The 23,043-nt window shown below is 49.1% G+C and overlaps 4 protein-coding genes across 4 annotated transcripts; 2 read left to right on the top strand and 2 right to left on the bottom strand.

Annotated features, from left to right (window-relative positions):
• Positions 1 to 2,786: 2,786 nt before the first annotated feature.
• Positions 2,787 to 5,112, top strand: LOC101754875 (GEM-like protein 1). The gene is made up of 4 exons (XM_004985361.3): positions 2,787 to 3,156; positions 3,266 to 3,367; positions 4,062 to 4,333; positions 4,712 to 5,112. Exons 1-4 carry the CDS (start codon positions 2,943 to 2,945, stop codon positions 4,898 to 4,900), a joined length of 777 nt encoding a protein of 258 aa, XP_004985418.1. The 5' UTR covers positions 2,787 to 2,942; the 3' UTR covers positions 4,901 to 5,112.
• A 3,544-nt stretch (positions 5,113 to 8,656) lies between these two features.
• On the top strand, positions 8,657 to 10,636 carry LOC101754477 (bet1-like protein At1g29060). The gene is made up of 4 exons (XM_004985360.2): positions 8,657 to 8,819; positions 9,107 to 9,236; positions 9,398 to 9,454; positions 10,267 to 10,636. The coding sequence occupies exons 1-4, from the start codon at positions 8,794 to 8,796 to the stop codon at positions 10,426 to 10,428; spliced, it is 375 nt and encodes a 124-aa protein (XP_004985417.1). The 5' UTR covers positions 8,657 to 8,793; the 3' UTR covers positions 10,429 to 10,636.
• A 1,552-nt stretch (positions 10,637 to 12,188) lies between these two features.
• Positions 12,189 to 13,661, bottom strand: LOC101754080 (purine permease 3). Its single transcript, XM_004985359.3, has one exon. It carries the CDS (start codon positions 13,568 to 13,570, stop codon positions 12,392 to 12,394), a length of 1,179 nt encoding a protein of 392 aa, XP_004985416.1. The 5' UTR covers positions 13,571 to 13,661; the 3' UTR covers positions 12,189 to 12,391.
• A 3,237-nt stretch (positions 13,662 to 16,898) lies between these two features.
• Positions 16,899 to 18,384, bottom strand: LOC101753668 (purine permease 3). The gene has a single exon (XM_004985358.2). The coding sequence runs from the start codon at positions 18,279 to 18,281 to the stop codon at positions 17,112 to 17,114; it is 1,170 nt and encodes a 389-aa protein (XP_004985415.1). The 5' UTR covers positions 18,282 to 18,384; the 3' UTR covers positions 16,899 to 17,111.
• Between the last annotated feature and the right edge of the window lie 4,659 nt (positions 18,385 to 23,043).

The raw sequence follows: 23,043 nt of genomic DNA, 5'->3' as shown, positions 1-23,043 counted from the left end.
ACATCATGCTTGGACACATCACGTTGGCCGGTGGGTGTGGCATTAGTTTACTTGCGATCCGCAGCATCAGCTTAAAAACTTTACCCGGCTGCTGCTGCTGCCTCTGCCGCTCCTTGTTTATTAGCATGAGATTCAAAAGGGACCCCAGATCGCCGATCGTGTTGCTACGAGCAGAGGCGCAGAGCACCGCGGATTCTTTCCGATCAGAGTTGCAGATGAGCTGTCCGTCTCCAAACACCAAAAGGCCACGCACTATAATTTGACCTGACGATATCATATTGCAATTGCCCGCACGGAGGAACGGAAAACTGGTGCCAAAAGTCGGCACCTTTCTCAGTGGACTTCCTGCACGGCATATTCTGGTTGAACTTATCATTTGCAACTCGAGCAGCCCTCAAAAGTACCGGGTGGACCATGTTTGCATTCAGAGAACTGGGCAGGGTTCCTGACCGATGCTGCTGCTGTCTTACAGTGTATGCGCATCGTCCTTGGCAGATTTCAAGTACAAATCCACTTCGTTTAAAGGCTTGCACGGTTGCACCTCGCACGCGGTGGGAGTATTCTGATTTCTTCATCTTTTGCCCAGGTGAGGCGCCTGGTGAGATATTCTGATTTTGTTCTCTGATTAAAGTCAATTACCCTGTTGAAAGATGGTGATAAAGGCACTGCTAGCTAGGTCAGACTGTCCACTTTGCTGCACCCTGGCCTCTCGCGATATTGCAATTTGCAAGTAAGGAGTATCTTTTCCCCCTTGCAAAAAAAAAAGGAAAAGGAAAGGAAATTATTGACGTCAAATCTTGATTTTCTGTTCAATAATTTTTCTGCCCTCCATGTTCCTAGCTGATTGCGCTGTCCAGTAAACTTACGCGGACTTTGCAAACATTTTCTTTTATAAAAAACATCGCACTGCACGGTGCCATGTGACCCCATATCAACCTCTGTACATGAAAGCATATTATTTTCTCGAGTATTTGTGATGATAAACTATTTTATTTCATGGTGGGAATACATTTTGATCTGTCCCATGTTAATTGTTATTATATAGTGCTGACCATACACTGTACTTTCTATGATTTGTTTACAGGCTGGAATCAAACCATCTGTCCAGAGATCCTTAATGGCATTAACATCTTGTAGCATTGCACTTATGCCATGTATTATTGTAAAAAAGAATATATAAACAATCAAGCTAAAACCAGCCAATTGGTGTACCCTTTCCGCTACATATCTTTATTTCATAATTCATTGTATACTCAAATTATTTAGGGAGGCGGAGATAAGGTCGAAGCAAAAAAGAAGTGTGATCATATGGCTCGTCTCCTCCATTGAGGTCCATCTATTACTCGACACATGGATGAGGAGGAGCTACTATGACGTTTGATTTGATATCCGGGACAAGTCATCACAAAATCTAAAAAGGACAAGTCTTCCGTGACTAAAGGCTTCTTACATATGTAAAGGCTAATGATCTCAATTCATGGAACTTCTTTCTGTCCAAACTGAAAATGGCAATAATTTCTTCCATTTCCAACGTAGAGATTCATTCAGAAAATCTATTTGGTTTTCTTTCATGGATGCCAAAGGCCACCCTCATCCCCCCCCCCCCCCCCAACCCACCCACCCCCCCAGTTTTCCTGCCTCTATCTCCCTCTCCAAAGGAAAGTGTGTTGCCTTTTGCAGCTTATGCTCTCAACCGGGTTGCTTCACTTAAATACTGAAGTCTAATGTAAGCAAACCAAGATGGTGGCAGAATAGTTATAGTAATGGTCACCAAAAGGATCCACGATTAGGCTAAAGCGATTACTAACCATCTGGTGTGTGGGAAGCGTGGTAGCCAATGACCAACAATCGACGCCCGAGCTTTTTGGCGAGGCCCATTGTGCATGCCCAAAGGTGGCTCCGATCTTTATTTGGTGGTAGGTCGCACAGGCCCCTGCGATTCAACCGCGCGAGGCCGACGCCACTGGCGTGTGTCGGCCGCCGGCCGGGCGGTTGGATCGCCGGAGAACGGCGTGCCGAAAGAGACCGGGATCAGCGTCGTCGCCGCGGCACCGTGCCCCGCCACGCGGCCGGCGGCCCCGCCTGATTCCCCGCACGGGCGCGCGCCGCCGCCTCATCGAGATTCAGCGGCCTGCCTGGACCACGCGCGTGCGGCTCGAGGGGCCAACGAGCCCGGGCTACCTGGTGGGCTGTTTGTTGCGTTGCGCGGATGTGTGTGCAGGCCTTCCAGCGGGCCGAACGAGGTGCACAACTTGTGCGTGTCACCCTCGCAGGCTGGGCCGTTTTGCTAACTGGCCAGCACCATGGGCTGGCAGCGAACGGCCTGGCCCGGGCTGGGCGTCCAGTAGCCTTGTTCCGTCCGGTGGGTTCGAACCTTCTAGATCCCATGTGTCCGGAATTGAACCGTTGTAAAGGGCATCCCATGTGGGGCCATCAGCTCACCTGGAGGACCGACAAGTGGGTCCTGCAAACGTTAACACGTCCTTGGGTTGGGGACGCGTCACATCCATCACGCGGCGTACGATTTCAAGTTTGAAAATTCACACGCCCATGTATTTGTTCCAGAAAAGAAAAGAAATCCACACGCCACACGATAGGGGGAGAGCGCCTGCCTATTCAATTGCGCCGAGGCAAAAAAAAAAAAACGGAAACTCCTTCGTGGCTAAGCATTTTGGGTGGTCAAGTCGAGCTCGAACTTTGAAGCGCTGTGCTTAGCGACGACTCCACCGCGTTTTCCAGATGATAAATATTTTCCCAGAAAATAAATAAAGTGGCAGTAGTACATATTCTGGCATCGTAGGCACGGCAGATCCCAAATAAATTCCACAAACCGTGCAGCTTTGTCATCTCGTCCACGAAACGTACGAGCTGCGGACATCGAACCCAACGCCAACGCCAACGCCCACGCACCGCACCGCTCGGCCATCACGCCCACCGGCGACATGAACCCGCCCGCAGCAGCCGCGTCCACCGGCGGAGCCGACCGCGCCGCGGCAGCCCCGGAGTACGCGCCGTACCCGAGGCTCTCGCCGGAGGACGTGGCCCCGCCTCCGCCTCCGCCTTACCATGCCGCCACCGCCACCGCCGCGCCGCCTCCCTACGTCGGCAACCCCTACGTCTCCTCCCCCGCCGGCGGCGCCGCGACCGCCCCGAAGAGTGCGTCGCCCCTCGCCCCAAATCTAGGCCCGTTGGCCCGCCGATTCGGCGGAAATTTGGATCGTTGCTTAATTTTCTGGGGGTGCTTTCGTGTTGTGCGTTTTTGCAGATACGATGGACTCGGTGAAGGACGTGCTGGGGAAGATGGGGAAGAGGTTCGGCGAGGCTGCCCGGAAGACAGAGAACATCACCGGCAACTTCTGGCAGCACTGTGAGCTTCGATTCCATAGCCGTCTTTTCACGAAATTCAGCTCTGAAGCTGTCATTTTGTGTTTTCCATCGAATTTTATTACTACAATGTTGATGGGCGGAATCAAATTGTTGACTATAATGCTGATGGGCGGACAAAAAGAGGGGCAACTATAGTGTTGATGGCGCGGACAAAAAAGAGGGGCAACTAATTTAGTTAACTCTAGTTTCACCTTCTTCCATTAGTGTGGCTCCATTCAGGATTTCTGATGAGCATTGCAGGTTATGATAGTGCTGAATTAAGATTATGATAGTGCTGAATTAAGGTGATCCTGTCTGTACAGTTTGTTTTTGCAGCATTTTTAATAGTTGAAGTAGACATTTATTTTAAGTATGCGGATTCTTAGTTTATGTGACTGTAGAAGATAAGTTTTGTTCCATATATTTCATTATATGATGTTTGATGTCGTGTTTGTGAATGGTTGGTTAGATTAATTATAACTAAGTTTTCCAAGTCATTACAATGTAGAGAATATGAAGAATGATGAGATCTTCCTGATATGTTTATGATACATGACAATTAAATAGTAGCTCTGATGGAAAGAAAAATAATTTCCACATTGTTTTCTGGGTAGATTGGTTTATGCATTCTTGTATTAAGCCAAAGCTTAGAATTCTCATTGGATATATAATTGAACTTGTTTGTCATTAAACAGTGAAAACTGGACCAAGCATTACTGATGCAGCGATGGGCAGGATCTCCCAGGTCACCAAAGTCATTGCAGAAGGTGGATATGAGAAAATTTTCCATCAAACCTTTGAGGTCGCCCCTGGCGAAAAACTAAAGAAGCCATATGCATGCTATTTGTCCACCTCGGCTGGTCCTGTTATGGGTGTGCTTTACCTGTCCAACGTAAAACTGGCATTCTGTAGCGATAACCCACTTGCATACCAGGTTGGAGACAAAACTGAGTGGAGCTACTATAAGGTACGTGATTATGTTGATTGCTGTGTTGTGCTTTGATTCAAGAGGTGTAAAGTTTGTTTGAGGAAATGCAACTCATACTGAAGCTTATTCTTTATGATAATCAGGCTTACAGAATTTTCTTGAAACAATACATCTTGCTTTACTGTTTTGTATAAAAAATTAAAGTAGCAGAATTCCTTTAATCTGTTATCTTTTATCATTCTACTTTGATCATACTTGTCGTCTTGATTCTGTCCTTGCCACTTTGTATAAAAAATTAAAGTAGCAGAATGCACATATGCAGATTTTCAGCAATCTTGTTTGCTGATATTACTTGAAAAAATTCATGATCTTATTTTTTCAGAAAGAATAGGTAACTTACAATTTGTTTGAAAATAGGTGGTCATTCCCCTTGCTCAACTGCGATCAGTTAACTCCTCCACCAGCAGAACAAACGCATCAGAGAAATACATTCAGGTGGTTTCTGTCGATAACCATGAGTTTTGGTTCATGGGCTTCGTGTACTACGACAGTGCTGTAAAGAATCTGCAGGAAGCACTTCAGGAGGCTCAGAATTTGCGTGCTTAGTGATGTCCGTAGATTAGAACTAGCATGTCTTATACACTGCAGTTGTAATATACTTTGTGTTTCGACTGTTGTTCAGATCTAGTTGGATAAGTATTGGTTCTGCTGTGATTAGTACCAACTTGGACCATTTTTCAGTCTGTCATGTGCATCCTCTCATGTTTGCACTCTGCTGTGAATTGCCATTGATAATATGAGCCCGTTTGCTTCAAGCAGTTGGGATGGGAGTGTGTTGGCTCCTAGCTCAATAATGTTTGACATGAAAAAAACTAAAGCCCGCCTAATGCAGCTCACTTCCTTGCAGGCATGAGATTCATAGGAGGCAAATATGCCCTCTAGAACCTGATTACAATGTTTTGCGTGAACCAAACTTGAGAGCATGGAGCTAACGAGTTGCTATTCCAGACTCGTAGGCACTTCTCGAGGAACAATATTTACTGGTTTATTATTTCTTTTTTCATGCAGATCAAATCGAGTGGATGAATGTTACTCCCTCCGTTCCACGTTGTAGGTCGTTTTAGCTTTTCTAGGTTCATAGATGTCTATGAAACTAAAAAAGCTAAAACGACCTGAAGGGAGTAGCTGTGAATCTGAACCCGACATAATAATTGTGTATAAAGAGCCTCCAACAACCCAACATTTACATATGTAACAGTACCTAATTGAATCTGAACCTCTTGGGCTCCAGCATCCAATGCTTGGATTGGATCAGATGTAAGCCGGTTTCAAGCTCAAAGCTGCCAATTTCCGATTTGCCATCCAATGTACAGACCTCAACATCATCTTCAACTCTCACACACCATTCAAGTGAATCTCATGAACTTGCATACAGCCCGCAAAAATAGAAAAAGAACTTGCATTGCATGCACTCTGCCGTCGCTCTTCATCTGAGCTTGCACTGCAGCTTGCAACAACAGAAAACAGAGCACGACGCCCCCATGGTGTATCAGCTAGGAATCCGTGATTGCGCACCATTAGTATTTGCCTATGGAGCGTAAAACTAGGGCCCACACCATCGCTTGCCGGAGACCGAACCGCGCGCCACTGCTTCGCCCGGCGCCGCCGCAACACCAGCGAAGCGAGGACGCCAGCATATGGTTCTCTCCTCTAGGCTTCAAATCTGAGGTAGTGGGACGCATCGCCGCCGTATTCCATTTCTGGAGCATCTCCAGCCCCGCGTCCGCCGCGGCGGAGGCCCGCCGGAGCTCCGCCGCCGCGATTCACCCTTTTTCACTTTACCCCCTGATTTGGATCGCGATCCGATTATTTTCATTGTGCCCCCTAGTTTGGATCGTGACCTTTAATCGCGATCCGATTATTTACACTTTGCCCCCTGAAACTTTACATATTGCCCCCCTTGGCGGTCGTTCCTTCTCCTCGTCCTCCCGCCGCCCGCCCGTTCGCCGCCGGGCGTCTACCTCGGTGCCTCGGACGCGGCACGAGGTCAAATGGATCTGCGGGGCGGCGCGGCCGTCGGCCGGTGAAGGAAGCGATGGCCCACCTCTGGATGTGCGGACGGCTTGGCCAGTTCTCTTCTCTCTCGACTCCTCTAGATCTGCTGGGAAGGTGGGCAAACGGCGTTGCCAACTTGCCATCGCCGTTGCCGTCGTCGGGGAAGGAGGTCCAGCTTGGGCAGTTGGGCTTGGGCTTCCTGCAACGAGCCGATGGCCCGTACAATTCAGCCCATCCGTGCGTGGTTTGCAGTACTTGGCAGCCCAGTATTCGTTGCTAGTTTTCTTTTCTTTTTCCGTCCAGAAAGACTGAAATCTGTTTGTTCCAACGGGGACGAAAGTTTTCTCCTCCTCCTGCTGCTGCTGCTGTGGTGCGGTGGTGCTGCGGTGGTGGTGAAGGATTTGCTTCCACTCACACGGCGCTGGGCCTGGGACGCGATGACGACGAGGTCAGGCAGGCGAGCGCGAGCCTTGCGCCCGGCAAGGACGATGCCGTGCGGCAAACGGGATAGCACAATCACAAAAATGTTCCTTGAGGTGCAATGCTAGCACAGTTACAATCAGATTGTTGCAGTGGAATGCACCCCAACTGATCGAACCAGATCGGGGTTATCAGGTTGCGTTACAGTTGTGAACTTGTGATATACTTTGTGTCTGGAAGGCTGACAGTTGTTGCAGTTTAGTTGGATAGGCGTTGGCATATGCTCTACACCAAATGGAAGTCTGAAACAGATTTTTTGAATTTTGATCTATGACAGTGTGCATCCTGATCCTGCCGCGTTTGCCTTGTGCAGCTAGTTTCCATTCTGCGTCAACTGAAACTGGGGATTCGGATATCATCTGAATGAACAACTTATCAAAATGTATCGTCATCCCTGTTAAATATACCGATGCAGCAGCCCGTCTGCTTTCACTCAAAAGTATGTCTGAGCACTGAACATCCTGAATGTTAGTAGGGGAAAGCTATATTACACTCGAGCATTTCTACTCCTCCCCACGCTCAAATTTCACTGCCCAATCATCTCATGCCACAACACCTTCTTCTCGAGCTCCGGCAGCAGCTTCTACTTGAGCTCCGGCAAGTTAGGGTTCGGGGGTGGAGGTTTCCTGTGGCCTCCGACTGTAGAAGGAGCTCCGGGGTGGCTCGCCGGCCGGCGGTCGTGACGGCCGAGACGGCGGGTAAGCGGAGGCGCCGCCGAAGCCGGGCGGCGGTGGACCCCCGGTTGGGCGGTGGAGGCGGCGGGGGCGAGCACCGGAGAATAGGCAAGCGGTCGAGACGGCGGACGCGTATCCGGCGGCGAGAGCCGCCGGAGACGGGCCGGGCGGCGGCGGAGGCGGGGGCTAGCGGCTGAGGTGACTCCGACGACTGCAAAGAACGGCGAGGGGGGAGGGATGTGGGAGGGGCGGTGGAGGGAGGGCGGGCCTCGCCGACGCCGGGGACGGCGCCGACGAGGCAGCGGGGAGGAGGCGGCAGGGCCTCGCTCTGGGGTGGAGGTGACGGGCGGGGAATGGATAAGGTTGAGGGCTGAGGAGCGGAGGAAGTGAAAGAGCAGGCTGGTTCGATCTGCACCGTTGATTCCGGATCGGGCGGTCAAAAATTTCGAGTGTGGACGGGATCTTCTACACTGGAGTGTGGTGTAGACAACCTCATGTTAGTATTAGCTCTGACACAACTATCGCATTTGTTCAATCATCGATCGCGCAGTCGAACAGAGTACACCCCCGATCAGTGATCGCCGACGCCAGTTTAAGGGGAGGTAGCAGCAGTGTCATACCAAATGTTGGATACTAAGTATAAGGATTAAATATAAGCTAATTATAAAACTAATTGCAGAACCTCTAGACTAATTCGCAAGACGAATCTGTTAAGTATAATTAATTTATCTTTAGCAAATGGTTACTGTAACATCACATAGTCAAATTATGGACTAATTAGGCTTCATAGATTCATCTCGTGAATTAGACTTCATTTGTGCAATTAGTTTTATAATTAGCCTATATTTAATACTTTCAGTTCCAGTTAGTATCAAACATCTGACGTGACAGGTGCTAAATTTTATGGGTGGTATCAAACACTCCTAAACTGTCTTAGCAAGTTGTTCATCATAGCATACGGGAAAACGAGTTGTGCTCGTCAGGAACGTTCGCCGATGCAGTCAGCGACAAGCCAGCTTGTGTTGCTTCACCTTCACTGCTTCGCATCGACGCGTTTTAGATTGCCACCGTCACCGGCGACTCCTCCGCCGTCCGATCTGCCACGTCCCCCCTCCGTTTCCCCAATTATAACGGCCCCACCAGAGCCAGGTTGCCCCTTCCCTGAAGCCACCGCCGGGATTGCTTGGGTCGGGCCGGCGGGGCAAGCAAATTTGCGCTCGTACTACCGCCGCGCCGATCTCGAACTCGTCGGGCTCCAATCTCTCGGAGATCGCCTCTGCTGCGTCCGCCATGGCGAACAGCTCCTACGGCTCCAGGTTCGCCCTTCCGTGTCCGTTTCCCCTCCTTACTGGTTGATTAGGTTGCGCCGTGATGCTGATCCCCAATGTCCCCGTGACCTATTCCTGATTTGGTTTCTCGCGGTGCTTGGTGTGGTCTTGATCTTCCTTAGGGCCCAAACATTTGTGGTCGCGTAGTTCTAATACTAGTATCTACTACTATCGTTGGTTCCAAAGTTTTCCCCATCAATTGCTCCGTGGTTTTAATCCTCTCGAACTCCCCGCTTCCGTTGTTATGACATATATCTGAATATTGAGTTCTGCAGGGAAGGGCTGACGGTCAGGCCTGCTGCATCATCAAGCTCCAGCGAGATTTCGCTCCAGATTGACCCGATCAATGCTGATTTGGATGATCATATCCTTGGACTACGTGGACAAGTCCGCAAGCTAAGAGGAGTAAGTTGTATAGTTGTACCTCCCTCTGAGTTGAACTCCGCTTCAGAAGTTTGTCCGATTTTATTCGTTAAATGAAACCAATGGTACATGTAATTAGTTCCCAGTACTTTTAGCTACACATCGATTTATTTCTAAGATAAGCCATCGATTTTGTACTGCAGGTCGCTCAAGAGATCCAGTCAGAGGCCAAGTATCAAAATGATTTCATATCTCACCTGGTAATTAACTAATTTTACTAATAAGTGTGGGGGCAAATCCTGAAGAAAGCTCAGTTTCTTTTTGATAAGAATTATGCATCTGTGGTTCGTTGTCACTTATCAGCACATATATTTGTTTGAAGGTTCCAACTTCCAACACCTAATAGAGATGTATACATGGGTTGTGAGTGATGTATTTCCATTGCTGATATGCTTTCTATTATCTTGCGTGGGCATTTTAATCTGGTCATCACCAAACATTATTTTCTTAGTGTTATGTTTTCTCAAATGCATTTCGCCAGTCAACTGTCTTTTGTCAATTCATCAGCCAAGGTTGGCAATTCCTTAAACCATGCGTGACTGTCTGAAACTGAAAGCCTCCATGGTCTGATTTGATCCTACTTTTATTGTCGATTATCTTATCCAGGTTGTCTTTGCACCGCCATGCTATGTTAAATTCCACAAAGTAGTTGTTTCTAAAAACAAAAGGGTCAACTGGAAACATATGTTTTAGTGTCATACATTTGAACCACAACCCTTAAGTGCTTGCCATTTACTTCAGATGTAAAGACTTTTTAAAGATAATGATCCTCTCTGGATCTAATTTATTATTTTGTTCCATTGGTGTTGAGCACTTTGATTTAGTATTAGTTCATTTCAAGCAACTTGATGCTTGTTGAGAGTATGTGTTGTCTGTTATCTGCCACGTTCCTTATGTTTGTGAAAGCATGTGTGACTGATCAACAATGTAATGTGTTTTGTGCCTTTTTGGGCTGAAACTTGGTATATTCCTCTATGACAGTGTTTCATGTACAACTCCTTTTTTGTTGCAGCAAATGACTCTGACTAAGGCCCAGGCAGGGGTCAAGAACAACATGAGGAGAATGAACAAGAGCATCATACAGAATGGTTCAAACCATCTTGTTCATGTGGTCCTGTTTGCCCTTGCTTGCTTCTTTCTAGTGTACCTTGTGTCCAAATTCTCCCGGAAATGAAATAGGAAGCCTTTTGTTGCAAGAAAGGAAAGGGAGCGAAAGAAACCTAGTGACCGGCAAGGCGGTAACACTATAGCTGGGTCAATTCTAGCCACAGTAATATGGGACACCATGATGGTAGTTGGAGAAGGGATTTGTTCTTCTGTATGTTGTACAGAAATTTGAGTTTATATATATGTTAATATGCCGAGTTTGGTGCTTTTTCACAGTCTTATGGTCTTCTGGTGCTGCTTGTGGTCTTTCCCCTCCATTTCCGATTGAGGAGCTGTTTGGCTATCGGGTGTTAAAATTTAACACCCGTCACATCGGATGTTTGGATGCTAATTAGGAGTATTAAATATAGACTAATTACAAAATTAATTGCATAGATGGAGTGTAATTTGCGAGACGAATCTATTAAGCCTAATTAATCCATGATTTGACAATGTGGTGCTACAGTAACCATTTGCTAATGATGGATTAATTAGGCTTAATAGATTCGTCTCGCGAATTAGCACAGGGTTCTGCAATTAGTTTATAATTAGCTCATGTTTAGTTCTCCTAATTAGCATCCGAACATCCGATGTGACACTGTTAAAGTTTAGCACCTCGTATCCAAACACCCCCTGAATACCTGACAACAGTAAACTGTGACAGCCACGTCGTTGCAGATTGGAGCTAACAAGTAACAAGGGCATAGTCAGCCTGAAGGTGCCATCGACTTCGGCAGAAGGTGCCACGGACGCGGTCAGGATGCATCGTTATGCCCTCCGAGGCTCCGAGTCCAAGTCCAAGCCGCACTGCCGCGGCGCTGGCTGTCCCCATGGCACTGGAATACCTCGACGCGGCAGAGGCGCAGAGCTGCAGGCAGAGAAAACGCGCGCGACGGGGCTGGGCGGTGTCGTCCCGGGCGGCGCTGGCCGCGGGCACGACGGCGAGGGAAGATGTCGGCCGCCGCCGCGGAGCACAACGAGGCGAGTGGATGCGCGCGGGAAATGGCGCAGGAAGGGCCCAAGGCCGCGGATATGACGCTAGGGGAGGGTGCTGCGGCTTCGCGGGCGCCGGCGATCCCGAGCGCGACGCCGCGGCGAGCACGATGGCGCGCGCCAGGAGGGTCGGGGGTGGACGGTATCTCATTCGCCGTCCACCCTGGACGGTATTTCATTTACCGTCCAGGCTCGGGGTATTCCGAACCGTTGGATCGAGAGGATGCGGCCACGATTCGATCTGTTGAGTGAGATGCGGCCGCGCTGCTGGGCCAGGCGGGGGCCCAATTACCTGAGCCCACTTCCTTTTTACGCTGAGGCCCGTTGGGGAATTTGATCTGCGTGACTTGCGCGCTCGCCATCGTCGTCGGTCGGTGACTCGGTGTGGCCGTTGTGGCCGCGCTGCAGACGTCGACCGCCGCCTGCCGCCACCATGAGGCCAACCGGCGTCCGGCATGGCAAACCCCGGACGCACCATCAATTCACGAGCGCCATGCGCTTCCAGTTTCGCTTCTCCTTGGTTCGTGATCGAGTGAGTTCTTGGCCGTCGGTGCATTTCCTAGTTCTGCTCTGCTCTGTAATCTCTCATCGTACTTTCGCAGAGACACCCAGGGAACTTTTCTCACCAGCCATGGTCTTCTGGTGCTGCTTGTCGTCTAGTCTACAGCTAAGACTCTTGGTACGGTGCCATCGTCCTTCTCTTTTCCATCTGTATCTTTGTTCACAGCAATGCTATCGTTTGTCCAGACGACAAGAAAAGGAGATGTATTTGCGTATTTTAGGACATTTGTTGGCTAGTACAACAAGCATTTTAGGCTTGGACAAGAGCTGTATTGATCTTTCCTTGATACAATCGTATGTTTTTGTATCTGCTTACCTTACAAATGAATTAATGCGTACAAAATGTGTATAAATGTACCAATCGTGTAATGAAAACTTGTTTCTGTACCTGTGTATATGTGTGAACAACCCTAGACAAAACAGAGATCTATTGATCCTCAAGGAGCAGCTGACTCCAGGTCTCCAGTCTTCTTAGCCAAAGCCAACTGCTGCTCGTTCTTCTGCAATTCCTGCTTCTTCTGCGCCCTCTCACCGTAGAGGTAGGATGCGAAGCCCCAAAGGGAGAGCACGAGCGCGATGCCTTTCGGCCCATTGAATTTCTCATGGAGGAAGATGACGGAGAGGACCTGAGAGAGTGGTAGGAGGACTGCGATCATGATGCCGGCGAGGAGCGACGAGGCGCAGGTGATGAGCCCCATGATCCCCAGGTTGAGCAGCTGCCATGAGATGGCATCCCAGATGAGCACCAGGTAGTAGTTGGTCTTGCCGAGACCGAACGTGGCGGCCTCGTTCGGCAACGCCTGGAAGTCGCTCTTGATGGCCATGCCGAGCAGACACACCACGGTGCCGGCGGCGCCCATCACGGCCTGCATCTGCATCACCGTCACGTACGGGGGTGGCACTCTCGCGGCGGGTCCGGTGCGTCGGCCGTAGCGCGCCATGGCGACCTCGACGAGGGGCAGGACGAGGCCAGCGAGCGCGGCCGCGGCGACGGCCTCGCAGAACCCTGTCCAGTACGTCTTCGAGGACTGGCCGGCAGGCCTCCCAGAGCCGGGACCGACTCCGAGCACCGCCGGGCCGATGGTGAGCAGAACGACAGCGTTGGCCGAGAAGGGCGTGAATCGTAGGCCGGCAAAGAGGAACGCGAAGACGGCGGTGAAGGCGAGCTGCGTGGCCAGCAGCAGCGACGACGTGGACAGCGGCAGCGCCTGCGATCCCAGCGAGTAGACGAAGCAGGAGATGGCGTAGAACGCCCCGAGGACGGCACCGGCGCAGGCGAGGCGTGGCGGGAGGAGCAGGTTGGCGACGCCGTGGCTGCGACCGCGGAAGAGGGAGACGCAGATGGGCGGGAGAAGGAGGGGCCAGCCGGAGATCTGCAGCATGGTGGACAGGAACAGGCGCTCCCCCCCGTGGACGAAGTAGACCCGGAGGAGGAGCGGGCCGCCGGCGCCCAGGAGGACGAGGCAGGCACTGAATATGACCATCAGCGAGGGCCTGTTGCGCACCGGCACCGGCACCGGCGTGGCGGTAGTGGCGCGTGCCGGCGACGTCGTGCTCGCCGCCTTGCTGCTGATTTCTTGCATGGCTGGACTGGAACTAGCCGTAATGGAGGCCATTCTGTACTGTGTTGATGCTATGCCTCTTGCAGCCTCGTAGTTAATGGCAGAAGGAGTCTGGAGGCTCGATCTACTTGTTGGATGCTTCTGCTTGTACTTGGCTTGGTGTTCATGACAGGCTTGTAAGGTTTATATAGAAGCGGGAATGATCTTCTCTGAGAAAATCAATTAAGTTACTACGCAGTTGGTGAGTCAACACAGAAGGCATGGAACGGGAAGAGAAGCACGCATGGGAAATAAGTACACGCGGAACAGTTAAGTAATGAGCCGTCAGCTTGTGACAGACCTAATGGTTCACATGCTGCATATGCATATATGACCATAAGTTTCGGCATACTAAAATGCAATACAAACATGAACTGAAATCTAAATTTTGGACGGAATCTGTGACCGGAGCAAGCAGCCAACCACGAAAATCTTACTGCGCCTGCAAATTTGAACGCAAATCTCAACGAATAATTTAATTATTACTTCCAGTGATAAAAGTTTCGGGTGAAATTTCGTGAATTTTGCGAAATTTCGATCTTTTCGGTGGCGATCGACTGAAATTACTTCATGCTGCAGCTTTTTTCCTTTTTTGACAAAAATAGTGAAGCATGGAATTAGAAAATGCAAATTGATTCTCCGAGATTTTTCGTTGCATGTGTCTAACTAAGTTTTATTATCTTTATGTTTGCCGCCAACTAATTTCAACATGTAATGTCCTTTCTATGTCCTGACCGAGTAATAAAGCATACTCCTACTTGGTATAGGCGGATTGACCACAGGGACAGAGAGCAAAATGAGAAAATCGGTCAGCGTTCCGTGGCTTTGGACTCGTGCTCCGTTTGACCCATGCGTAGCAATCATCCATGTCCAATTGTCCGTAACCGTAACCAACCACCATCCCCATAGGACTAGGAGGATTGGCTGACGTGTAATGCAGATGGGTCGACTAGCTCTAGTAGCTCTAGTAGCTGTGGCTATCAAATAATCAATCGCACATTGCCATTCTTTCACATGCGTCTACACGTAGATGTGATGGTTGTTCACAAAAGAGAAGACACCGAGGCGCCTCCTTCGAAGGTGCAGGCTTCAAAGACCGGGTAATCAGCGGATAAGCTTTGCTGCAGGTCGCTATTCTGTTGACCTTTGTTTGTCTGTTCAAAGGAACCAAATGTTTGATCTGTTCCATTCTGCTGTAATCGTTCAGCCCGAGAGATTGATTTACAAAATGTCTTACAACCGGTGCCTTTGTGCTAATATTTCAGGTATCCAATTAAACTCTATAGCTGTAATATTTTGGACTGTATGTTACCATATCGAACCTATATGCAGGTGCAAATTATCACCAGTGTTGACTGAATGCAGGTATTATCAGTATTACTGGCTGAAAGTGCAGAAAAAGATGGTTGGAATTGTCTATCTAGGAGTTAAGATTCTCTGTTCTCTCTCCTGTGTAAAAGTAAAACTTTAGTTTACACAGGATCCTCCACCGGTGATGTCATTTTCCTTGCTATCCTGAGAAAAGTTGTGCCTTTTCACTTCTCATTTCGGTATGTGTAGGTTGAAGAATTCACAACGATATGCAGGTGCTGGAAACACATTCACCTACTGCGAGAAACCGACTGGACTCGATCATGCCGCCTGACTTTGATTTGTCCGAACATTCCCTCGCGAGGTCGTCGAATGGATGAAGCTAATAATGTGTCGCCGCAGTCAGTAAGATCGATCAGATGATCTCTTCCCTTTTCCTTGGGATGGTAGGTAAGGGCACGCATTTCATTTCGTTCCAGAAAAGGAGAAGTGATTATGATTCTACCGATTTCCCCTAATATCAGCAAAGCATGGCATGCACTGTGGACTTACAAACGTTTTTGTTTTACGAATCAAGTTTATTTCCGGCTGCGGACTAACAGTTCTCAGTTCTGCCATGATCGTTCGCGGTTCGCCTAGTAGGTGAACAGATCGTCGCATGAGCAGCTGGTGCATATTTAAGCATGATTAATCCGCTGGATTTTCAAAGATCAACGTTCAATCGTCGCATTCAACAACTACCAGGCCGGCTGCGGCAAAACTTCTTTCAGACAGACTGCGTTGTTTCAGAAACTTCGAGGCATGTCGTCGATGTTTGGAGTAGGTAGTAAAATAAGATAACACGTCCAACTGGGAGAGGATTTCCATGTCGAAACGACACTGTGCGCGCAGGTCATGCTTACACACAAATTACCAAGCGGGTGGGAAATTCCGCTTAGATGTGAAATATTGATATTCGTATTCACATTCGTTTCTAATGTGTGGTACTGGTACCTTAAGTGCATACTTTCGAATTCATTTTTATGTGAATTTGTATTCATATTTGAAATGAATATGGGTGTACGTGGATGGATATCCGATACTATCTATATTCATATAGCATATGCAACTCTCTGAACCATAATTTATTTTGTTATTGTAAAATATTATACGATTTATTAATCAATATTTAATTATAATATTTGCAATGAATGGTCTTTACCTACCTGTTATATTTGATCCATACTTTTATGTCTTATGATGATTTCATTCTTCCAAAACTATCAATAAAGCAAGTGAGTATTAGCTAATTGCTACCATCAAAATTAAGTGAATATCCGAAAGCGAATCTGAACTAGAATCGAGCTTTTTCCTCATTTTGCCTATCCCACCTCATCAAACACCTTCACCCCAATTTTGCTATTGCTATTTGCTAACAACATCATTCCTGAGAACATACTATCAACAGTTATGATAGATAACTATATAAGACTAAAATACTTTGGCCGTTTTAAAATAGAAATTGCAGCAGCATCTAACTTTTTTTTAAATGAACCAGGCAGGAGAGCAGCCGATTATATTAAAAAGAAGGTGAGACTCCAAACTAAGCAGTACAACAACCAAAAAAACCAATCAACTCAATAGACATGTGTTGCACCTGCCACCACTCAGCACACTACAATGCCAAACCACCACTTCAATACTGTGCATCACTTAGTCCCTGTAACTCCACAATTTAGTATCATCGGCCGCCTCTTGACATAGATAGAACTCGCCTAAAACCGCTACCTATCCTGCCACCTCTGGTAGGTCATTGACGCCCTCCCCAACCATGCCGATTAGGGCGTTGTCCATCGCCTCAGCTTCGTCATCGTCTAACCTCTTGTTATCGCACCACAGGCCCATGGAGAGGCTGCATAGGGCCATGGCTTGATAGCCGATTAGTCACGGAATGGCCAAACGTTAGATCTTGGAAATTTAGATATTGATGTGTCAGTATTAAAATCGAAGAATTGTATTGGCTAAGAAAAGTTAGATTTTGGCCATACGCATGGACGACAAAGAGACGGAAAACTTTGTAATAATTGATACTACATCCGTATAGCACTTAATAAATTTGTGTATTCTCTTCCTTACAAATGAAATAATGCCTTACAAGATGTACACCGCGTAAAGAATCATCTCGTGGCTGAAAAATATGTGTTTACTATACCTATATGGCTTTATGGCCCAATATATGCTTGCACAACCCTAAAACTATAGATTCTCAAGGAGCAGCCGACTCCAGGTCTTCAGTCTTCTTAGCCAACTGCTGCTCAACAATCTTCTGAGCCTCGCGTTTCTTCTGCACTTTCTCACCGTAAAGGTAGGAGGCGAAACCCCAAAGGCAGAGCACAAGCGCAATGCCCTTGGGCCCGTCGAACTTCTCGTGGAGGAAGATGACGGAGAGGACCTGAGAGAGTGGTAGGAGGACGGCGATCATGATGCCGGCGAGGAGCGACGAGGCGCAGGTGATGAGCCCCATGATCCCCAGGTTGAGCAGCTGCCATGAGATGGCATCCCAGATGAGCACCAGGTAGTAGTTGGTCTTGCCGAGACCGAACGTGGCGGCCTCGTTCGGCAACGCCTGGAAGTCGCTCTTGATGGCCATGCCGAGCAGGCACACCATCGTGCCGGCGGCGCCCATCACGGCCTGCATCTGCATCACCGTCACGTACGGGGGTGGCACTCTCGCGGCGGGTCCGGTGCGTCGGCCGTAGCGCGCCATGGCGACCTCGACGAGGGGCAGGACGAGGCCAGCGAGCGCGGCCGCGGCGACGGCCTCGCAGAACCCTGTCCAGTACGTCCTCGAGGACTCGCCAGCAGGCTTCCCGGAGCCGGGACCGACTCCGAGCACCGCCGGGCCGATGGTGAGCAGCACGACGGCGTTGGCCGAGAAGGGCGTGAATCGTAGGCCGGCGAAGAGGAACGCGAAGACGGCGGTGAAGGCGAGCTGCGTGGCCAGCAGCAGCGACGACGTGGACAGCGGCAGCGCCTGCGATCCCAGCGAGTAGACGAAGCAAGAGATGGCGTAGAACGCCCCGAGGACGGCCCCGGCGCCGGCGAGGCGCGGCGGGAGGAGCAAGTTGGCGACGCCCTGGCTGCGGCGGCGGAAGAGGGAGACGCAGATGGGCGGGAGGAGGAGGGGCCAGCCGGAGAGCTGCAGCATGGTGGACAGGAACAGGCGCTCCCCCCCGTGGACGAAGTAGACCCGGAGGAGGAGCGGGCCGCCGGCGCCCAGGAGGACGAGGCAGGCGCTGAATATGACCATCGGCGACGGCCTGTAGCGCACCGGCGCCGGCGCGGCGGTAGTGGCGCGATCCGGCGACGTCGTGCTCGCCGCCTTGCTGCTGATTTCTTGCATGGCTGGACTGGCACTAGCTGTTATGGAGGCCATGGGAGATGACGCTACTCCTCTTGCACGCTGCAGCCTCTTACTCCTACTTTGCAGGAGTTTAGAGGCTGAGCTCGATCTGCTTGTTGTATGCTTCTGCTGTACTTGGCTTGATTTGGTTGTGTTTGCATGACAGGCCTTTAGCGTTTATATAGAAGCCGGAAGATGTGACGAGGTCCAGAGAAATCAAGTTAGCTAGCGAAGTTGGTGAGTCAACACAAAGCACTGAATGGCAAGGGAAGAGAAGTAGACACTTGCAGCCGGGCATAAGAATAAGTACACGCGGAACAGTCAAGTACTAATGAGTGGTTTGGTTGTTTGTTTCTCAGATTCAGATCCTGAACGCTGCAATTGTAAATTATACTGCTATATACTCCACATACAAAATATGATTTTATAATAAAACTAGTCGTCTGAGGTCGCCGTGATCCCTCTCAAATCTGAAGTTTTATACTTTAACTAGTTTTCCTGTGAATTTTGGAGTACAATAAATAAGAATAAGCTTTCCAGTATTTTTCGTTGCGTGGGATTAGTTGGGATTTATTTTTTTTAGATATGTTTTCTAACAACTCATTAGTTTCAACATGCCATGTCCTCTCTCTGTCCTGACCGAGTAAAGCATACTAATTGTTGATTGGCTATAGGAGTATAGGACAGGGATCGGAACAACATGTGAGCAAGTTTGTCAGCGTTCCACATGCTTGGACCGGTGCTCTGTTTGACCCGTGCGTAGCAATCAGCCGTTTCCATAGCCAACCAGCATCCACGTAGGATCAGGAGCTGCTCACGTGTGATGCCGTGATGGGTGTACTAGTCCACGTCGGCACTAGCATAATTAGTGATGGTCAAACTAAACTGTCATTGGACTAGTAGCTGCCAATCACACCTTCCATTCTTTCACACGCGCGTCTGAATACGCAGACTTTGTCGTTGTTTGAGAGACAAAACAAAACTGAAGCGCCTCCGCAGAAAAGTGCAGCAGGCTCCGTTTGCGGAGACCGGGTAATTAACTCATGTGCGCTGTCCTAGTAGGCTATCTTATTCTGTTTGCACTGGAATAAATTGCTACATAGATGTTAGATCGGTTCCATAGTTCCATTCTGCTGTAGTTGGTTCAGGCCGAGGTTTAGTTCATATATCCAGACACAGTACTATTGCTGTAAATTTCAGACTGTATAGTGTATATGAACATAGAAAACTATACGTGAAATGATTGTTGTGTGTATAGAGTTAGTGTCATGCACCAATTTGTTGGAGGCTTGCAGTTTCAGACTTTCAGCTGGATATGGCTTGAGTTTCGGACTTCATTACTGCTAGTAGACTCTTCCCGCGCAAGGTTTCAGAGGTGATGATCGTCGTTGAGCCGGTCTGACGATGGTGACTGCAGTTCATATTGCTGGTAGCAGGGAAAAGACAGTTGGAATCAGCTCGTTTGGATTTCCCGGTGCCTCTCCCAACTATCCTGGGAAAAGTGCTGCCTTTTCACTTTTCCCCGTCTGCGTTGGTTGAACTCACAACGATCCAAGCGCTGAAAACGCATTCACCTACTGCGAGAAATCGATTCGACTCCATCATAACCCACCAGCTTTAGTTTGTCTGAACATTCTCTCCCGTAGTCGTCGAATGAAACTAGTGTGCAGTACTAGTTGTAAGCAAGATCGTATCATCCGAGCTTCTGATTGGTGTCTTCCTTGGTATGGTAGGTAAGACCGCACGCTTCATTATTCCACAAAATGATCGGAGAAGTGGACGATGGGTACAGGTAGTTTTTTTCCTGAACCGTAAACATCAGTGAAGCTGCAGACTTAACGGCTATGCGTGCTATGACTGTTTTTCCTAGTTGAGCATGAATTGCAGCTATACTGATTTCTCTGCTGGATTTTCAAAGATCAACGTTCAATATTCTCAGCCACCAACTGCCAAGGAAAAAAAACTAACTGAGCCGCCGCCTGTGGGAAAAATCTTTGAGAGCGAGGAAACACTTGTTTCAGAAGGCATGTCAAGAATCAGAGCAGTTAGTACTCCCTCCGTTCATCATTTCAACTTTCTTGCAGAGTCAAAGCATCTCAAGTTTAACCATATTTATACAATAAAATACTAACATTCATGATACCAAATAAGTACCATTATTAGTTTCTTCATTAAATATATTTTCATAGTATATCTATTCGGTGCCATAAATCTTTGTGATCCTCTCTGTAATTTTGGTCAAACATAAAATAGTTTGACTCTCCAAGAAAGTTGGAATGACTTATAATTTGGAACGGAGGGAGTAGAATAATAGCAGCACGTTCAACTAGTAGGACATATTTCCGAGTCTCTACATACTCGTATACTATATAAGCTTATGAAATTGGGTTGAATTAAGTTTGACCAGAGAGCCGAATGCTGCAGAAGTTAAATAATGCGTTATTTTTCGCTGATGCCATGCAATGATCACGTAGGAATTTTCTAGGCAGTTACGTGGATCATTTCATAATTCGTTTCGAAAGAAGTCGAGTACGATAACGTACGGACTTGCCTTAAATCTGGTCCACGCATGCGTGCAACATGATGGAGTGATCTACTATATACTAGTATTGCCATCAACTTGAGGTCAAGTACTGAAATCCAACTATACTAATCGGACTGTGACAATGTATGTATACACTAGTCTGACGCATGCAGCCGTGTAGACTGTAGACATATAGGTGTAGGCGGCCGCGCGCGTGGAATCTGGTTCAGGTTAGTTGAGCAATTAGCGCATGTGTTCCGATTAACCTTGAGACCACTCCAACACTCTGAATCCGGCGGTCTTACCTACTCTGCTGGGAAACAAGAAAAGGTCAGACTTATGTGACAGTTCAACCAATGCTGATAGCTTTGGAAAGTCTCATCAGCCTCTCAGCAGACTCGCATCGATCGCGTACGGTTGTTGTGTCCGGCTCCGGCATGGTACTTGGTACATCATCACATGCGTCCACTGCAAGGTCATTTCATAATTCATAGTATTGGACAGTTGAGCCATAAGCTGATAGGATCACAGGAACACTAGGAGCTCAACTAGTGGGTTCTTTAGATTAAATCAGTGTCCTAGAATCTAAACAGTTATACATCCGAGAGGGAGAGAAATAGAGTGAGAGGGTCACTAACCATCGGGCTTGGAGCAGGAGCTCGCCATGGCAGTGACGATGGTGTTGACGACGAGGGCGGTAGCGGCGACGCGAAGAGTTGGCAGAGCTTCCTGCCGCTGACAGCGCGAGTTAGATCGGGTTCTAGGTTTGTAGGTGAGTCTGGTGGGCACAGTGTTGAACTTGGGCGTTCGTGCCCCCGGCCCCCACCTCTGCTTTATATGTGCTACGCGACAGGGACCCACCAACCATGAGTTGGTTGTGCGCCCCCGATCAGGGCGCGGGATCAGGGTCAGACTTGGTCGTTGGGGCAAGTCCGGTGGAGATCAAACTAACATTCTCCCCCTTGATCTCACCTCATACTTAAACTTAGTCTTAAACTTAACTTGGCACTAGCTATGAAAATGGACGGACAAAATCCCGTTACCGCCCGTCCGTTTTACCATATTTGTCCCGTATTTGGAGATAAACGGAAATGGGATGGTAAGATCCGATAATGGGATGGGAAACGGACAGGGGTACCCAGGAATGGGACGGTATTTGGTTGAGGGGGTATCCTACCCGTATTTGCGGGATCCCATTTTAGTTCGGGATGGTCCCGTATTCATCCCGTTTCTAAATAACCGGGATAGGCCCACTACCTCAATCCCCCACCCCAAACCCCAATCGGCGAATCCAGCCCAACAAACAACCCTAATCCGATCCCCAACTTGCGTTGCATCCACGTCTCAGCGTCTGGCAACTACCGCAACCCGCAACTCCCCATTCCCACCCACCCATCCCGCCGCTGCTGGCCCCTGGGTGGGCCCCTGTCGTCGCACGCGTGCGCCTGCCGGCCGCCGCCGTCAGCTTCTGGCTGGCCCCTTGCTGTCGCAACTTGCACGCGTGCGCCCGCCGCCGCTGGCCCCTGGTTGGCCCCCTGCCGCGTGCGCGTGCCGGCCTGCCTGCCCCTAGCTCCCGCACGCCCGCACCGCTGGCGCACGCGCCTGGCCTCCTGCCGCGTGTCCTTCGTGGCCGAAGGAGGTGTGGAGAAGGATGCCGCGCAGTGGCTATTGTTGGTTTGGCATTGCCTGTAACTTGCTATCTTGCTGTTGCCGGTAGCTTGTTGTCTTGCTGTTGCCTATGGCTATTATTGGTTTGCCTGAATGCCTGCCTGCCTGTCATCTTGTGTTGTTTCCTGCGGCCTGCCTGTGGGCTGTGGCTGGTGTTGGTTTGCTCTTTGCTGTTGCCTGCGGCCTGCCTGAGTGCTTGTGGTTGGCGACCTAGCGCTATTTGTTGTTGTCTGTGGCGTATTTTCGTTTTATTTCCGCTCGCATTTGTTCATTTTCATATACCCGTTTATCCCGCTTCCCGTCCCGCTTCCGGCTGTCCCACTCCCGCTCCCGTTCCCGGTGAAAAAATATGGGATGGGACACGGTTAAGGGATTTTCCCGCCTGTTCCCGTCCGTTTTCATCGCTACTTGGCACCCATTTCATCATAGATCAGTGTATCGAGCATGTCTCGTCATAATAGCCAGCTACGTACTATCAGATTCAACAGCTACAACACACCTTTCTGTTTTGAAACAGATTCTTGTTCTAGGCTGTTAGTATCAGGGATCATAGGTTTTCCCGTAAACCTATGCCGGCTAAGTGTTCTCTGAACACATTGGACG

Source organism: Setaria italica, chromosome IX (genome assembly GCF_000263155.2).
Source record: "Setaria italica strain Yugu1 chromosome IX, Setaria_italica_v2.0, whole genome shotgun sequence".
NCBI lineage: Eukaryota > Viridiplantae > Streptophyta > Magnoliopsida > Poales > Poaceae > Setaria > Setaria italica.
Note: the sequence above shows the minus strand (reverse complement) of the source record. Positions and strands in the feature narration are given on the sequence as shown.

Bases quoted from the DNA above. Each gene is read 5' to 3' on its own strand.
- LOC101754875 (XM_004985361.3), top strand. From the start codon at position 2,943: ATGAACCCGCCCGCAGCAGCCGCGTCCACCGGCGGAGCCGACCGCGCC. The intron at 3,157-3,265 runs GTGCGTCGCCCC...GCGTTTTTGCAG, and splicing joins CGCCGCGACCGCCCCGAAGA to ATACGATGGACTCGGTGAAG. The intron at 3,368-4,061 runs GTGAGCTTCGAT...GTCATTAAACAG, and splicing joins CGGCAACTTCTGGCAGCACT to TGAAAACTGGACCAAGCATT.
- LOC101754477 (XM_004985360.2), top strand. From the start codon at position 8,794: ATGGCGAACAGCTCCTACGGCTCCAG. The intron at 8,820-9,106 runs GTTCGCCCTTCC...TGAGTTCTGCAG, and splicing joins AACAGCTCCTACGGCTCCAG to GGAAGGGCTGACGGTCAGGC. The intron at 9,237-9,397 runs GTAAGTTGTATA...TTTGTACTGCAG, and splicing joins AAGTCCGCAAGCTAAGAGGA to GTCGCTCAAGAGATCCAGTC.
- LOC101754080 (XM_004985359.3), bottom strand. From the start codon at position 13,570: ATGGCCTCCATTACGGCTAGTTCCAGTCCAGCCATGCAAGAAATCAGC.
- LOC101753668 (XM_004985358.2), bottom strand. From the start codon at position 18,281: ATGGCCTCCATAACAGCTAGTGCCAGTCCAGCCATGCAAGAAATCAGC.